This window comes from Silurus aristotelis (assembly GCF_946808225.1).
Source record: "Silurus aristotelis genome assembly, chromosome: 7".
Lineage (NCBI taxonomy): Eukaryota > Metazoa > Chordata > Actinopteri > Siluriformes > Siluridae > Silurus > Silurus aristotelis.
Genome location: NC_139580.1, coordinates 3878338 through 3897665, shown reverse-complemented (window position 1 = coordinate 3897665; position 19328 = coordinate 3878338). Strand labels below are relative to the sequence as shown.

The window sequence follows — 19328 nt, the reverse complement described above, 5'->3', positions numbered from 1 at the left end:
CACACACACAGACACACACACACACACACACACACACACACACACACACACACACACACACACACACACACTCTGCCCTTGGAATTACACACACACACACAAACACACACACACACACACACACACACACACACACACACACACTGGCCTTGGAATTACTCACACACACACACACACACACACACACACACACACACACACACACACACACACACACACACACACACACACACTGCCCTTGGAATTACTCACACACACACACACACACACACACACACACACACACACACACACACACACACACACACACATCACTCCATCTCTCCATCTCTCTATCTCTCCACTGTTCACCATCTCTCCATCTCTCTATCTCTCCACTGTTCACCATCTCTCCATCTCTCCGCTGTTCACAATCTCTCCATCTCTCTACTGTTCACCATCTCTCCATCTCTCTATCTCTCCACTGTTCACCATCTCTCCATCTCTCTATCTCTCCACTGTTCACCATCTCTCCATCTCTCCATCTCTCCACTGTTCACCATCTCTCCATCTCTCCGCTGTTCACAATCTCTCCATCTCTCTACTGTTCACCATCTCTCCATCTCTCTATCTCTCCACTGTTCACCATCTCTCCATCTCTCTATCTCTCCACTGTTCACCATCTCTCCATCTCTCCACTGTTCACCATCTCTCCATCTCTCTACTGTTCACCATCTCTCCATCTCTCTATCTCTCCACTGTTCACCATCTCTCCATCTTTTCACTGTTCTCCATCTCTCTACTGTTCACCATCTCTCCATCTCTCTACTGTTCACCATCTCTCCATCTCTCTATCTCGCCACTGTTCACCATCTCTCCATCTTTTCACTGTTCTCCATCTCTCCATCTCTCTACTGTTCACCATCTCTCCATCTCTCCATCTCTCTACTGTTCACCATCTCTCCATCTCTCCATCTCTCCACTGTTCTCCATCTCTCCATCTTTCCATCTCTCTACTGTTCACCATCTCGCCATCTCTCTATCTCTCCACTGTTCACCATCTCTCCATCTCTTTACTGTTCTCCATCTCTCTATCTCTCTACTGTTCACCATCTCTCCATCTCTCTACTGTTCACTATCTCTCCATCTCTCTATCTGTCTACTGTTCACCATCTCTCCATCTTTCCATCTCTCTACTGTTCACCATCTCTCCATCTCTCCACTGTTCTCCATCTCTCCATCTTTCCATCTCTCTACTGTTCACCATCTCTCCATCTTTCCATCTCTCCACTGTTCACCATCTCTCCATCTCTCCAATGTTCACCATCTCTCCATCTCTCTACTGTTCACCATCTCTCCATCTCTCTATCTCTCCACTGTTCACCATCTCTCCATCTCTCCACTGTTTACATCTCTCCATCTCTTTACTGTTCTTCATCTCTCCATCTCTCTACTGTTCTCCATCTCTCCATCTCTTTACTGTTCTCCATCTCTCCATCTCTCTACTGTTCACCATCTCTCCATCTCTCTATCTCTCCACTGTTCACCATCTCTCCATCTTTTCACTGTTCTCCATCTCTCTACTGTTCACCATCTCTCCATCTCTCCATCTCTCTACTGTTCACCATCTCTCCATCTCTCTATCTCGCCACTGTTCACCATCTCTCCATCTTTTCACTGTTCTCCATCTCTCCATCTCTCTACTGTTCACCATCTCTCCATCTCTCCATCTCTCTACTGTTCACCATCTCTCCATCTCTCCACTGTTCTCCATCTCTCCATCTTTCCATCTCTCTACTGTTCACCATCTCGCCATCTCTCTATCTCTCCACTGTTCACCATCTCTCCATCTCTTTACTGTTCTCCATCTCTCTATCTCTCTACTGTTCACCATCTCTCCATCTCTCTACTGTTCACTATCTCTCCATCTCTCTATCTGTCTACTGTTCACCATCTCTCCATCTTTTCACTGTTCTCCATCTCTCTACTGTTCACCATCTCTCCATCTCTCCATCTCTCTACTGTTCACCATCTCTCCATCTCTCTATCTCGCCACTGTTCACCATCTCTCCATCTTTTCACTGTTCTCCATCTCTCCATCTCTCTACTGTTCACCATCTCTCCATCTCTCCATCTCTCTACTGTTCACCATCTCTCCATCTCTCTACTGTTCACTATCTCTCCATCTCTCTATCTGTCTACTGTTCACCATCTCTCCATCTTTCCATCTCTCTACTGTTCACCATCTCTCCATCTCTCTACTGTTCACCATCTCTCCATCTCTCTACTGTTTACCATCTCTCCATCTCTCTACTGTTCACCATCTCTCCATCTCTCTACTGTTTACCATCTCTCCATCTCTCTACTGTTTACCATCTCTTCATCTCTTTACTGTTCACCATCTCTCCATCTCTCCATCTCTCTACTGTTCACCATCTCTCCATCTCTCTACTGTTTACCATCTCTCCATCTCTCTACTGTTCACCATCTCTCCATCTCTCCATCTCTCTACTGTTTACCATCTCTCCATCTCTCTACTGTTCACCATCTCTCCATCTCTCCATCTCTCTACTGTTCACCATCTCTCCATCTCTCTACTGTTCACCATCTCTCCATCTCTCCATCTTTCTACTGTTTACCATCTCTCCATCTCTCTACTGTTCACCATCTCTCCATCTCTCCATCTCTCTACTGTTCTCCATCTCTCTTCTGTTCACCATCTCTCCATCTCTCCATCTCTCTACTGTTCACCATCTCTCCATCTCTCTACTGTTCACCATCTCTCCATCTCTCCATCTCTCTACTGTTCACCATCTCTCCATCTCTCCATCTCTCTACTGTTCACCATCTCTCCATCTCTCCATCTCTCTACTGTTCTCCATCTCTCTTCTGTTCACCATCTCTCTATCTCTCCATCTCTCCATCTCTCTACTGTTTACCATCTCTCCATCTCTCTACTGTTCACCATCTCTCCATCTCTCTACTGTTCACCATCTCTCCATCTCTCCATCTCTCTACTGTTCACCATCTCTCCATCTCTCCATCTCTCTACTGTTCACCATCTCTCCATCTCTCTACTGTTCACAATCTCTCCATCTCTCCATCTCTCCACTGTTTACCATCTTTTCATCTCTCTACTGTTTACCATCTCTCCATCTCTCTACTGTTCACCATCTCTCCATCTCTCTACTGTTTACCATCTCTCCATCTCTCTACTGTTCACAATCTCTCCATCTCTCCATCTCTCTACTGTTCACCATCTCTCCATCTCTCTATCGCTTCTCACTTTACGAACATTTACTTTCGCAGATACGAACAAACCTGTCCTCAAAGTGAAATGTGTTCGGAATCGAGAAGATTAAAAAAGAAGGCGAGTCGCCGTGAGCTAGTCGTCAACCAAAACGAGATTACACACGATGTGCACTGGACGAGAGGGAATGAATTTTTTTCTTTTTTATTACTTAAATACAAAATATTGTATACAGTATTTCGATTAGTTGTAGTATATTTTATTGTGTATTTCGATATTATTTATAGCTCTTACATCATTAGGAGATCTGCGTGGTCAATAACGAACACAGTAACAACTTACAACTAACTCATGGTATGAGCGTCCGTCTGTGTGTGTGTGTGTGTATATATATATATATATTTTGTGTACTGTTAGACCACTAATATATATATATATATATATATATATATATGTGTGTGTGTGTGTGTGTGTGTGTGTGTGTGTGTGTGTGTGTGTGTGTGTGTGTGTGTATGTGCGCTTGTGTGCTTGTGTGCCTGAGTGTATTTTTAAGTGACAGAGAGAGTGAGATCATTGTTTCTTTTATCAGGAGTGGACTATATTAAGTGTGTGTGTGTGTGTGTGTGTGTGTGTGTGTGTGTGTGTGTGTGTGTGTGTGTGTGTGTGTGTTGGCTGCTGTGCTCTGTTTATTTTTCCATTCACTTAGTGTGTGTGTCTAAGTCACACACACACACACACACACACACACACACACACACACACACACACACACACACACACACACACACACACACACACACACACACACACACACACACACACACCTACCTCTTGGGCTCTGTCCTCCTCTCTAGCTGTACATTTGAAGGTTAATGCAGAAGTTGTATAGGATGTAAATGAGCCTCAGTGTGGTTTAATTAGCAGCACTGAGTGATTAGCGCTTTAGCATAACAGCTAATGACATTTTTTTATTTAACACACAGAGTCTACAACAGCCTGCTGAAAAGCATGGCTGTGTGTGTGTGTGTGTGTGTGTGTGTGTGTGTGTGTGTGTGTGTGTGTGTGTGTGTCAGAGGGAGATATGTACTTCATACAGCATGGTGAAGACCTACATTAAGCTGCATGATGTCACTGTTGGAGCTCTGTAGCTGCTCAGTGGTGATAATGACGTGGAAAACTCTGGGTGTGATTCATATCCTTGGTGTAAATGCTGGAGGAGTTAGCAATCCTACTGTATAAAGGTGGAAGGATCACAACCTTGAGAATGACTTTCTCACTGAGGGTCACCTCACATAAGAGTTCCCACTCCCCTGAGGGATACCACACCTTTAAGAGTGGACCTTCCCCCCCCACCTCTGAGAGTGACCTTCAGTATTGCACTCCCCTGATGGTCACCACATTCCTAAGTGTGACAATTTGAGTGTGGCCACTCCCCTGAGGGTCACTATACTTGTGATGGTAACTATTCTCCTGGCAGTAACCATTTCCCTGAGGGGTTACCACTTTCCTGAGGGTCACCAGTCCCCTGAAAGTCACCACATTTCTGATGGTAACCACTCTCCTGAGGGTCACCACTTTCCTGAGGGTCAAGAGTCCTCTGAGAGTCACCGTGTTTCCGATGGTAACCACTATCGTAAGGGTCACCACTTTCCAGCTGGTCACCACTCTCCTGAGTGTCACCACCTTTCTGAGAGTCACCAGTCCCCTGAAAGTCACCACGTTTCTGATGGTAACCACTCTCATGAGGGTCACCACTTTCCAGTGGGTCATCAATCTTCTGAGGGTTACCACTCCCCTGAGGGTCACCACTCTCCTGAGTGTCACCACTTTTCTGAGAGTCACCAGTCCCCTGAGAGTCACCACGTTTCTGATGGTCAGCATTATCATGAGGGTCACCACTTTCCAGCGGGTCACCTCTCTTCTGAGGGTCACCAGTCCCATGAGAGTCACCATGTTTGTAATGGTAACCCCTCTCCTGAGGGTCACCACTTTCCAGCGGGTCACCTCTCTTCTGAGGGTCACCAGTCCCATGAGAGTCACCATGTTTCTAATGGTAACCCCTCTCCTGAGGGTCACCACTTTCCAGTGGGTCACCACTCTTCTGAGGTTCACCACTCCCCATGAGGGTCACCACTTTTCTGAGAGTCACTTTCTGGAAACGGCCTTATAACCCTTTCCAGTTTCTTAAATAGAAACAGGCCATGGCTGATGTTTTTCGTCTTGGCATTATGTTACCACTTGAGTACACACCCTCTGTGTGTGTGTGTGTGTGTGTGTGTGTGTGTGTGTGTGTGTGTGTGTGTTTAGACAGACGACAGCAGTGATATATTAGCCTATAATGTTTTAATGCGTTATTGTATCTCCTGCCACTTTACACTAAACTTCTGAAAAATCACAAGGTTGATTTTCTTGATTTTGCTGTTTTTTATATAACAGATCCTGTGCTTAAACACACACTCACGCAAACACACTCAGAGGGATTTAAACGCTGTTGTGTGTCATGTGAGCCTTTGATGGATGACAGTGTTCAGCTGTTTTGCGGTTGTAAATGAGCGCTTGAATTGGCAGCCTGTTCGAAACTGTCCCCAATTAGCTTTAATGATACACGGCGTCCGTTCCAGCTGCTGCTTAACAAAGCTGGCGTTTAGCGACGCAGATTAGCTACCGAGGCCCGCGCTAAAGCCTGATGGGGTGTGATGGGAGGGGAGGAGTTTTGCGTTCCAGTCTGTAGAAGGTAAAATTCCTCGGTGATTTAATGAGAGACAGGACGGATTCCGGTCGGAGATTAACGAGGCCTAATGAGCTGAATCATATGCTGAGTCAGGAATCAAATGAGTTGTTTTGGATGATAGTGTGTGTGTGTGTGTGTGTGTGTGTGTGTGTGTGTGTGTGTGTGTGTGTGTGTGTGTGTGTGTTAGGGTTTTCTGTAAGGGCTGTACTCAGGGTCCCAACACAAGCCTGCTACTGTTGGGATTTAAATTTACGACCTTCCAAAGCGACGTCCAACACCTTCACCACTAATGTAATGGCTTTTGCTTTTCTTCATCTTCTTTTTCTTCTTCTTCTTCCTCGTCTTCTTTCCATCTTTTTTTCATTCGTACTTTTTGTGTTGGGGGCGGAGCTTAACTCAAAAAAAAAAAAAAAAAAAAAAAAAAAGTGCTCAGCACAGCAGATCTACATGATGCTCAGCATTTAATCTTGGTCTCGTTTAGCTTCCTCTGACCATCGCGTCACGCTGCCACGCATAAATCCTTGGCAGGACTAAACTAATTGAGCGTGAGAAAAGCAGATCAATCCCACTTAAAATCTTTAATCAATGGATGATCAGCAAACTGGATTAGCAGAGCTCGGCTCCCGGAGGTCGGTTCCTCAGGGGAAGAGCGTGTCCGCCGACTCAGCACTTCTCTTAAATTGGGCTCCATACAAATGGTGGTGCATTGATCTGGCTGCGAGAACGGACACTGTAGACCGAGTGGTGCCTGTCATTAGCACCTCTCGGTGCATTCTGGGTAATGGAGGAATCTGTGTGTGTGTGTGTGTGTGTGTGTGTGTGTGTGTGAGAGAGATATGATCCAATTTAGCATAGCAGGTAATGGAAAAGTGATGACCAGTGGAAGTCAAAGCCCATCCTGCAACCTCTACTAAAAAGTCTCTCATTACAGGCTCCTTTCTGTCCAGGGCCTCTTCTTCTTCTTCTTCTTCTTCTACTTTTTGATCATTCTGTTCTTTATGTTCTCATTGTTCTTGTTTGTACTTGATAACTTGATGATCCTTGTACTTATGCTTTCTTTTCATAGTCTTATTTGCTTTTCCTTTCTTTACTTCTACTTGTTGTCATCAACATCATCACTTCCTCCTCCTGTTTGTACTTTTCCACCTCCTTGTCATTCTCCTTCCTCTTTTAATTCATTTCTTCCACCTCATTCTCCTTCTTTGTATTCTTCTCCTCTTCCTCTCCTTCTTTTGCATTCGTAACCTTCAACTTCTCTCCATCTTGCCGGGCTCATGCTGTTTTTTTTCTTTTTGTTCTTGATGTGTTCTTGCTTCATGGTCTTATCAAATTTCAACAATTTTTTTTGTAAATGTTGGACCCACTCTAGCTAATGAAATCCCTCAACCATCAGAGGTAAAGGAAATAGATAAAAATATTAATAAAGGAAATGTGAGCGCTTTGTTTTTGAGGAGTGTGGATTAAAATAAAATGATTCAAATTGTGACTAAATTTAAGAATAAGAGGTCAACAGACTGTTTTGATTTTGATATGATTGTAGTAAGAGATATTATACATAGTATTGTTGCTCCACTTACATACATTTGTAATCAATCTTTTTTTACGGGCATCTTTCCGTCTAAAATGAAAACGGCCAAGGTAGTACCCATTTTTAAAATTGGAGATAAACATCAATTTACAAACTACAGGCCAATCTCACTACTTTCACAATTTTCCTAAATTTTAGAAAAGTTATATGTTATAAGACTTGATGATTATCTCAATAAATTCAACCTTATTTCAGATTATCAATTGGGTTTCAGGGCAAATAGAGCAACCTCAATGGCAGTCATTGAACTGGTTGAGGAGATATCTACAGCATTTGACAATGGAGAGTACACTGTCGGTGTCTTTATTGATTTGAGCAAGGCATTTGATACCATTGATCATAATTACCTGTTGGCTAAAGTAGAACGATATGGTATAAGAGGCATTGCCCATTAATGGTTGAGAGATTATCTTAGTGGCAGAGATCAATATGTACATATAAACAACTTTGACTCTGAAAGAACAAATATAACGCATGGAGTGCCTCAGGGCTCTATACTGGGGCCAAAGCTGTTTATAATGTACATAAATGATATTCCGAAGGTATTAACAAAGTTAAATTGTATCTTGTTTGCCGATGATACTAGTCTCTATTGCTCTGGACAAAATTGAGATTTTCTTTTGAAGATAGTGGAAAAAGAGCTTTCTAAATTAAAAACTTGGTTTGACTATAACAAACTATTTATTTATAACTATTTATAAAATTAATCATATAGAAATTGAGAGAGTGTGTAATACAAAATCGTTGGGTATCCATGTTGATGATAAACTCAATTGGAAATTACACAAATTATTTAAAGACAAAAATATCTAAAACTATTGGTATAATGTGTAAAATTTAATCATTGATAAATCAAAATTCATTATATTTATTATACAATTCGCTCATTCTTCCGTACTTAAACTATTGTGTGGAAATATGGGGGAATAATTATAAATCTATTATCAAACCTAACTTCATATTGCAGAAGAAGGCTATTAGAATTGTTAACAGAGTTGATTATTACGCCCCCAACTAACCCATTGTTTATTAAAATGAATGCATTGAAATTACAGGATTTGGTTGATCTAAGCACAGCTGTAATGATGTATAAGGTTCACAATCTTAAGCTCCCAGTCTGTATTCAGGAGAGGTTTAAGCTAAGAGAGACTCGATATAATTTGAGAGGAATCGGGGTCTATCAAAAAAATAAAGTTAGGACCAATACTAAAGCGAGGTGTTTCTCAGTTAGAGGAGTCAATCTGTGGAATAGTCTGGAGGACAAAATAAAACTATCTATATCAATAAAGGTGTTCCAAAAAAAATGTCAAATGAAATGTGATTGGTAGTTATATTGCATTAGAATGATATTGTTCAGTTTAGTTTAAAGATCATTAAAACTAGTAGAAGGCCGGTGTATTATGTAATGATATATGGCAGTATTAGGGTAATGGAATGTTTAGAGGATAATAGACAAGGTGATTTGTGTAATGTTATTAGTAATGAATTATATTTGAAAAATATTTGTATTAATGTTATCTGTATGAGCTGTTCATATATAGCTGGTAATATTCTTATATCTGTTTTCACTTTGCTGCTTTCTGATTACTGTTGCCTCATGTTGGGTATTTAAAATTGGTTGTAAATAGGGTTAGGCATCAATAAGTGTTTCACTTCAGCCTAAACCCCTTCAGTCATTGCTGTACTATAAAAATTCTGTTTGTGTATGTTATGTTTAAATGACTGAAGAAAAAATAAACTAACTAACTAACCTTTCCCTTTCTTTCCATTTCCTTGCTAGCACTGTTCCACCTTGTCCTTCTTCTTCTTGTGCAGCTGCCATGTTAACATTTCAGACACAAACCGTACCTCAAAAAAGTGTGTGTGTGTGTGGGAGAGAAAAAGAGAGAAAGAGAGAGGCAGATGGGTGCTGTGGGATTGATCAGTACCATGGCTGTCTGACCTTCTCATAAACCTCTTATATCAAATTCTCTTTCCAATTCTTTTTCCCAGAGCTTTTTCAGCAGCCTCGAAACCTCACTATGTCTCTTCAGCACCTTTCTCCATCCCTTTCTCTGGCACCTTCCTGACCTCCAACCCCCTCACCTCTGGTCATGTACATGCTCTTCTCTCACTTCCTGTTTACTAGCTTCCATATCTTTGTCTTGAATACTTCTCTTAACCTGCATTATCGTCTCCTTCCGTCCCCCATCCTGTCCTTCTATTACCTCTTATCCCTCTCGTCTATTTTCCCATTACCCCTGACATTTAGCTCGCTGGCTCCTCCACACTCTGCTTCCCAGCAGCCGGTATTTAAGGCCTTGTTGTCTCGCTGAGAGGAACACAGGGAGCGTAAGAGCGCAGTAGACAGATAGACAGAGAGATGGGGTGCACTGGTTCTGGTCTCCCGCTGGGGAAACACAGAGTGTGTAATTAAGTTTCAGTTCTGCAGGCTGTGCTTATACAGAACACACTATAGCCGTATTATAGCTATTATAATCTCCACATCGACCACGTCGAAGGGCTTAGTCTGATGGGATAATGATGAAGTAATGACAGTTTGGAGCAAACTGTTGTCTAGAACATTCTTTCTACCTTACAGAATCTGTGTGCGCTCGCACATGATGAGATCCCGTTTTTGCCCGGGAAACTTTGCAAGGTGGGCCTTTCATGCTTTGCCAATTAGCTCCACAAAACCACCGTCCTTTTACACATTTAGATTTAACCCATAAATCTCATTTGGGTAACTGATTCTGTGACGAGTAGTGGTTTTTGTTTTTTGATTTTTTTATGTTTCAAACCGACTCTCTCACAATCATGCACACCTGAAGGAATCCTGGATCTGGAGCAGAACTTCCACCTGCTCCAAATGGAAATCTGACCACTGTCTGCTCGTTCTTGGATGAAATATTACCAAACCCTCCCTCTTTTAAAGGTCACTCTCACCCTGCTACTGAAGAAATTCCCACGATCCCACCCACTCCCAACTTTTCTGAGCACAGCAGCGAGATAAGGCAATGGTTGAGATACCTGAGGTCCTTCAATATCTTTTGGACATTGAGCCAGCACTGCATGCTGGAGTTAGACTGCAGGTCAGGGAGATCCAGGTGTGAAAGATCCTTAGCACCTTACAGGGTATATATATTGAAAATCCCTACAATTGTAAAGATGTTAATGGGCACCAGACATCTTCACCAGGGCAATGATTCAACAGCTCCATAACAGATCCTGCTTTATTTTTGCATCAAGGTACTGAAAAATGTCCACAGGGGCATCAATTTTATGGGGGTGGTTTTTCCTCTTCTACTTTGAAGTCATTTGAACTCAATGTTCTTGCTGACATTCAGGGCAGTTGTAGTTTAGTGGTAAGGCTCAGGTTTACTGATCATAAGGTTGCCACTGTTGAGCTAGACGTTTAACCCTGTGTGCTCCAGGGCGCTGTATCATGGCTGACCCTGCCCTCTGACCCCAGCTTCCTGACATTTTGGGAAAACCTTGTAAGGTGGTTAAGGTTGTGGGTTCAAGGGGTCCTGTATCCTGTGCTCTGACCCCAAATTCCTAACATCTCTTGTCTTTTTTTAGGTTTTCTCCTAGCACACTTTTTATAATTTATCCAAGTTCTCATTATTACCAGAGCTTAGTCCCAACACATCAACTTGCCCTATGGTTTTAGAGTTCGAATTAGCCACACAGTACATCTGGGGCTCGGGACACAACCCCAGGGGGCTCCAATCCTGAGGGTAAGGTAGATTAGGACATGTCCGCCCACCCAGACTGTCAAAAAGTCCACTGACGCAGGGGTTGGGTAGAGTCCAAAGATCTCTAGTTGTGTGGTAAGACTGTTAAGACTGTTCTCTCAATTACTAATGTGTAGGATTGGAGTATAAGCAAGTAGAATATTGCAAGTTCAAATCCCAGCACAATTACCCTGGTACCCTGGCTTTGTACAGTAGTAAGTTATTTTTGGACAACAGCGTTCCCCAGATAAATAAATGTAAGTGCATGACCTTAGCCCTGGAGTCGAGTGTGACAAGAGCAAAAAAAATAAAAATACAGTGACAGTACAATCACCAGGATTTCGCCTCTGTTTCCCTATAAGCACTAGACACTCAGTAAAATGCCAACCTGAGAGATTTGTGATTATGATATGTTCACAGCTTTATAGCTGAGACCTGTAGGTAATAATTTGTCTTCACAAGCTCGTGAGGTGAGTAACCCTGAGTCTGCTTGGCTTCGGCCTTTCTGAATAACCAACATCAGCGCTTTTCAAGGTCAGGAATTTTTTCATGTCAGCATGAAAAACGGCTCTACGTTTTACTATCAGCCTTTAAAGTGCATTAGATGAGTTGCATTAGTTATGCAGGTGAATCTGATAGAATTTGCGAGGGCTCAACATATTTTTATTCAATGATTTGTCTTATAATAGCCTATCCGTTTTACTTTCAAATTATTTGCTCAGTGAAAGTCCTGTCAAGAACCTCTGACAGGCACTTCAATTATTCAGGGGTGAATTGAAGCAGGAAAAAAACACTATCTATCCTCTGAAAGGCTGATGATTTTTTTCTCTAGAGTACCCATGTGTCGCAGAGTAAAAGCGTTCTCCTAAAGGAGCCAGACCAGGCTGAGATCAATCCCAGTTCAGGACCTGGGGAATAGCAGTGTTTAATTTTAGAGCTCTGAGATTAGAGAAGAGATAATTCCAGTATCAAGCCCAACAAGATGCTCAAATTAAATCCATCTATTCGTCGCTGTTGGCGTCTCGGTGGAGCGAGGCCATGCCAAGTTGCGCTGGGTGGCCAAGCAGCCCGGCTTAGCCAAACTCTGCCTTTCTTCTTCACTCGCTCTGGCTCTAAATTCAATAACATGGATGGAAACTGCATGACTCAACACAGCAAAGAAAGACAGGAGAACTCCTGCTCTTCACACTCACGCACAATATGGCGTGTTATTCATTTGGGAACAGACGGTGCAAGGCGTAGCTGGGGTTCGACCCAAACTCCGCATAAGTATCTTGGGATTTTGTTTCGAAATTTCCGTCCATGCTTATTGTATCCCACACATCGCTTCGAACGCAGCAAAGGTCAAAGGCCAAGCTGGGGCATTGTATAGCATGGAGGATAAGATTTGGGAGCTCAGAATGTTCTTGGGTTTGCATGCACTATAAAAATAGGTGGGTTAAATCTGGGTAAATATGGAAAAGCCAGTTCTGGGTCCCATATGGACTACTCCAGTATGAGCTGTTTTACCCAGTAAGGTCAGGTAAGGGTGTTCAGCTAGCATACCAGCTGCGTGATTCGCATCAGTGCGTCTGTATAAAAGTCAATGATAGGATGCTGTTGATTAAAAAAAGTGTGCGTCGGATACAAGTTGGTATCATGATGCATCTCTTTCTAAAAAACGATGTACTTTTATGTATAATTGTTTGTTGATGCTCTATACTTTTATGATCTAGAAAAAAAGAACAATATTTTCCATGAGGTTTGACTTCTGGTTTCTCGAGCGTGTTCTCTCAGCACCGCTCAGCAACACTACATGAATACGACGTATCGCAACGCTACGGAGAGTGAGGCGTGTCCTGAGAGTCACATAAAATACAGATTAACATGGCAGAGGTAGAGCTGCACCTTCCTGCACACACAACAGGAAAAGAACTGGTTTTATTTTGTCCTTTTATTGAATTCTTTTCTGCACTACAAAGGCGTGTTTGTGAATGGACCACGCATTAGAAGCCTGAAGGCACTTAAGTAAATTGATGATTTGCTGTCTGTCTGAACCAAAGAAATAAAAGTGAGCTTTCTGTACCGTATTGAATTGTACAGCAACGGATTTTCTTTCCATTGGATCGTATTGTGATGGAAATCGGATCGCATCGGTGGATGCTTCATATGTATCTTTAATGCATCGTATTGTTGTATAATGGAGACGGACGGGCGGGCGGGCGGGCGGGTCTGACTGCTCTGTCTTGAACCAGCATTAGAAAAGTCCAGAAAATGATTCTTGACACATCATTACTAACCAAATTGAAGTGATGTCATCCACCTAGCTGGCTATACGCTAGTATTGCTTTGGTCAATGGTAAAATATTTTCTAATAACCATATGTACTTTACTAAACACATCATCTTGTGCATTATTACTGCAAGATGTTACTGTACGTCTGACTCACTAGGAGTGAGGTCTTTGAGCTCACAGTGGATTGCGGCGTGCAGAACTCCTCTTTCACGTCTTTATCGGTATTTACAAGCATCAATTATTCGTCATTCCCTTCATCCTGCATACACACATTCACATGCTCTACAAACCACTATTCCCAGTGAAGATAAGCAAATTCTTCTCATTCTATCATTTAAAAAATAATATAAAAAAAAAGAAACGACAGCCTTCAGCTGCGCTCGTAACAACTGCCTCTGGATAAGTGCTCAAAAAGCCTCGTTCTCTGTTTTAAATCTGGTCGCTGGTGGCATCCTGTATTCGCTCTCATGTTTGCAGAAGAGCCCTTGAAGCTGTGTGTCTCCTCATCTGAGTACTGGATCAGCGGAGAACCCTCAGGGTTTCCCGGAGCACACCGGAGTGGCACACAAAAGCAAAGGGTTTGATAAATAAGATCATGCATTGCATATTAGCATAAGTGAAAAATCTTCTTTTAAATGTCAAGCTCAGATATATTTGTTCTCTCTTTATTTCTTTTTTTTAGATTTTGAGCGTTCAAGCTAGCATAGATACGAGTTACTGGAAGTGTCTTATCCACAAAGATCTGCCCTAAACCAGTACACACGGTCATATAGAATCACATGCTCACTGGGCTTTGCTGGGAAAAGAACCCTTTAGGGACTATTCTAACAACCTATTTGGAACTTCCCAGGAGCCTTTTAGGATCTATCCTAAGATCCCATTTGGAATTTCTAAAAGACTTTAGGAACTTTCCTAAGATCCCATTTTTTAACTTCCCATGAACACTTTAGGAACTATCCTAAGATCCCATTTTGACCGTCTAAATAACTCTTTAGGAACTATCCTTAAAACCCATTTGGAACCTCCAGGGAACTCGCTCTGGGGACGACTAAAGAACTTCTTAGGAATGAGCATTAAAAACTTAGGAACCATAAAAGGTTCTTGTAGAAACTATGAAAGATCTAAATGATTCTCTAGGAGAAAAACAAACAAACCTGTGTGTGTGTGTTGTGGGGTTGCAATGGTGGTGTTGATGGTGACCGTGTCATTCAGAGGGCAATCAGGTGAGTGAACGCCATGGGCTTGTACTGACACTTTGTGTGTGCGCGCTTGTGTGTGTGCGCGCGCGCGTGTGTGTGTGTGTGTGTGTGTGTGTAGCTTGACACAATGGTCACCCTCAGCAACCATGCTGCTGTCCAAGGTAGAGAGATGAGTGTGTTTACTTACACCCTGAGGACAACACACTCTGACTCATATACACACACACACACACACACACACACACACACACACACACACACACACACACACACACACACACACACACACACACCTGCTGCAGAGTTAAAGCTGGCATGGATCATTCTTTTTTTTAGTGCTCATCTCTCTTTTTTACAAGAAATGTCCATGGCATGTGTACATGTGTTTGAGAGTACACCACCCGAGTGTGTACATACATCGCTCATGGATCACCGAATGAGACACACACACACATACACCTTCCACACCGAGGCCACTTGTAAGTATCCAGGGGCCGTTGTGTGCTCACAGAGTGTTTAGCTCCACTGTCGTTCCCCATTAACTTTCCCCCAGCCTTTAGTCTGAATCCGCTCTGCACAACACCCCTCATTAACCATATCAGGAGCAGACGCTCGGAATATCTGCAGGGACAGATGGGTGCGTAACAACCAGGTGAACTTCCCCGGCTGGTTAAATCCTGACTCCCATTACCTTTAAACTCAGCTTTCTGGGTGGCATTACCATTGGTATTATTATCCTGGGTTATTTGACTGTGCAGTAGTGACAGAGTTCATTTTAACATCCTGGGTTGCATTAAAGTTAATATTAGGGATGTTGTGGTTTACTGGTTAAGGCGTTGGCCTTTGGAATCGGAAGGTCACAAGTTCAAATCCCACCACCACCAAGCTGCCACTGCTGGGCCCTTGAGCAAGGCCCTTTACCCTCTCCTGCTCATTTGTAAGTAGCTCTGGATAAGGGCGTCAGACAAATGCCATAAATGTAAATGTATTAACATCATAGGTGGCAGTAGTGTCCATAATAACATACTAGATGGCATTAGTGTTTTTCAACATCCTGGGTGGCGTTAGTGTTCACTTTATCATCTCCGGTGGCATTACTGTTCACTTTATCATCCTGGGTGGCATTACTGTTCACTTTATCATCCTGGGTGGCATTACTGTTTACATTTTCATCCTGGGTGGCATTACTGTTTACATTTTCATCCTGGGTGGCATTGCTGTTCACTTTATCATCCTGGGTGGCATTACCGTTCACTTTCTCATTCTGGGTGGCATTACCGTTCACTTTATCATCCTGGGTGGCATTACCGTTCACTTTATCATCCTGGGTGGCATTACTGTTCACGTTATCATCCTGGGTGGCATTACTGTTCACGTTATCATTCTGGGTGGCATTACCGTTCACTTTATCATCCTGGGTGGCATTACCGTTCACTTTATCATCCTGGGTGGCATTACCGTTCACTTTATCATCCTGGGTGGCATTACTGTTCACTTTCTCATCCCGGGCGGCATTACCGTTCACGTTATCATCCCGGGTGGCATTACTGTTCACGTTATCAGCTTGGGTGGCATTAGTGCTATAATATCATAATATCATCCTGTTAGTGAATTCCTATTTGCCATTACTGTTGGTAATAACTTCCTGCTTGGCATTACACTTGCTATTAACATCCTGGGTGGCATTAGTGTTGGTATTTAACATCCTAATTGGTATCACAGTTAGTAATAGATTTCGAGTCCAAGCATCTTGACCTCTGTTCCTGTTAAGTCAGCTTCCTGGTTGGTGGTGTTCATTTAGATGACTTTCATTGGTCTTGCTGTCAGTGTCGGTTTCAGGGTCGATATTCCTGTACGATTTGGCGTCATGCAGATGAGCCCAACGTTGTTTCTGGTGTAGTCACTTTTTATTGATTACATTCTGATTAAGAATTTGGTCTGGACTACTGTTGCTCTTTGTGGTAACTTTGGAAGATCTTCATGGTCTTGTTTTCCCCTCCACCATTCTGGTTGTGTGTGTGTGTGTGTGTGCGGATAATTTAAAACAATTTCCGAAACCATGTCTTCTCCTCAGTGTAAATATATAAGAACAACCATCTCATGAACTCGTCTTCTTTCTTTTTTTTCCGCCTTGTTCAGCGTTTTTCGGTCTGTAGAAATAGAACGCTTCCCGTCTCGCTCTTCTCATCGTATTTCTTATTTGTGCATCTCTTAGCAACAGAAAAACTAAATTTACCAAATGGCACAGTGTCTCATCTAAGCAGCCTGTACCAGGTGTAAAAGAAAATGTGTGTGTGTGTTCTGGGGTATTTATAGATGTAAAAGTATGTGTTGTGTGTAATTTGGATCGCAGCGATTTGAAGCCCGTAGGAAGACGAATCGCTGGCGTGGGTTCGAATTGTGGCGTGCGTTCTAGGCTTTAGCAATGCCAGGACTTTATGGCCGAGGAGCGTGTTCATGATTCCTCTTTGGAGAGACTGACGAGTGACCTTTAAAGAGCTCCCATTCATTAAGATGGACAGCTCCGGTGCTGAACAAACGATAGACGTTCAGAACAAAAGCTTCACCTGTAGAAAGAAAGACTGCGAATGAGCTGTGTGTGTGTGTGTGTGTGTGTGTGTGTGTGTGTGTGTGTGTGTGTGTGTGTGTAAGCCTTGTCCTGCAGTGAGTTGTAGTCTTCTGAGGCAGGCTGTCATTTCGATGTCATTGATTGAGGCCCTGAGGGACTTGATTTCCCAGCAGGCACCAATCTGGAGATAGGACTCATGTGACAGATCAGCCTGCAAGATTCAGAGAGACATGAGCTCACTATAAACACAGACTGGGGTGTGTGTGTGTGTGTGTGTACCGCTTTCGTTAACACCCTCAACATTGCTTGAAACGGATGATGTCATTTCTCAGTTCTTTTTTTTTCTTCAATCTTTTCGTCATCTTTGTTCTTCTCTCTCGTTCTTCTCTCATTTCTCTTTCTCTTCTTCTCTTTCTGCCACAGACATAGTGGTGAACGGAAAAGCGTGCGACTGCGACGCGGTCGCTGAGTGCACTGTGGGCGACGCCGTGCCGCTGGAAGTCAAGCTGACCAATCGCAGTAAGGGTGCGGTGGGGCCATTCTCCCTCACGGTGGTGCCGTTCCAGGACTATCAAAATGGCGTGCAGAACTACGAGCTGCAGGAAGCTGTCACGTTCATCGGATCCAACTCCTTCTACATCGATTCGGTACACACACACACACACACACACACACACACACACACACACACACACACACACATCACATGTACTGTGCAAACAAGATAATTGATAGAGCATGAAAAATGGCTTCTGACTAACACTGTGCTTCCAAAAGTATTCGTACACCCAAATGTTCCACCCATACGTTGTTCATGGCCAATCTGTTCACACAAATTTGTACAGGAGGCACACAATTGTATAGGACGTTAGCATGAACATTTTCCCTTCACTCAAACTTGGGGACCCAAATCTGTTTCAGCATGGCAAGTGCACAAAGGCCATGTCCACACTGATGTCACACCAGTCAAAGAAAAATTTAGCTTTTTGAAAATGCTCTCATAACTGGACGCCGTTTGTTTTCATGTCGCAGCATGAAAACGGAGGCTTTCGTAAAGTTAATAAACGGAGGGTGGATATGACACAGGTCTTGTACAGTCCAGGGATGAGAACATTCTCTGATGTTTCAGAGTGGATGAAAAACTTTTGGGAAACGATCGAAAATGAAAATGAGGGCATGGACCGTATTTTAGACCAAAACATTGTTTTCAAATTTATGCGGATTTGTGTTGACGTAGCCAAAGCCAGCTCCATGAAGATCTGCTTTCCATGGAAGATGTGGAAGATCTCCTGCTGTAGAGCTTTAAACACTTTTGGGATGATGTGAACGCTGCACCCCAAGACTTCTCACCTACATCAGTACCTGACTAACACCCTTGTAGCGAGATAAATCTCCACAAAAATCTTTACAAAATCCTGTGGAAGAGTGGAGCTTATTATGATAGTAAAATAAAGACAAATGTGGAATGAAGCATAAAAATATTTTTTTATATAAACAACATTTAAACAATATTTAAAAAAAACCTTAACATAAGAATCCGCTCATCCTGCCATATGAACCTTAGCCAAGAACTTGAAACCACTAAACTCTGGCTACTGCATCATCGGCTTATCATCATTAAACCTTTAATGACCCGAGCAGGTCCAGAGTTAGGAGAACATTAAATGACACTGCGCACCGACTCTCCGTCTGAGCTGGGACCCATGCGTAGACTCCAGCCAAACGCTCATCCGGTTCCAGATTAAAGCCTCTGATTATGGTCCGTTATCTCTGAGCACTGAGCCGGACCGGGTGTGTCTCATTAGAGATTGTATTCATGCAGCAGAATTAAATCAGCATGCGCAAGCCTTCTGGCTGGTGGATATGATATTTGGCAACTGGCCTTTACTGTGTGGTGTTAATGCCGTGATCAGGACCGTTGTGTTTAATTAGAATAACAATAATTTTATTTATGCAGCACCTTTGGAGCGTTTACAAAACGCAGCTTGCAGCACGTGTGAGAAAACACGTACACGTACAAAG

The 19328-nt window shown here is 42.9% G+C and overlaps 1 protein-coding gene across 2 annotated transcripts in view; it reads left to right on the top strand.

Annotated features, from left to right (window-relative positions):
• trappc9 (trafficking protein particle complex subunit 9) overlaps positions 1–19328 on the top strand; it is a 188472-nt gene that overhangs the window by 167740 nt on the left and 1404 nt on the right. For both annotated transcript variants that reach the window (XM_083546769.1, XM_083546768.1), the window contains one exon: positions 17730–17953. In XM_083546769.1, the coding sequence (XP_083402895.1) occupies positions 17730–17953 (224 nt within the window). The remainder of the gene's footprint in view (positions 1–17729; positions 17954–19328) is intronic.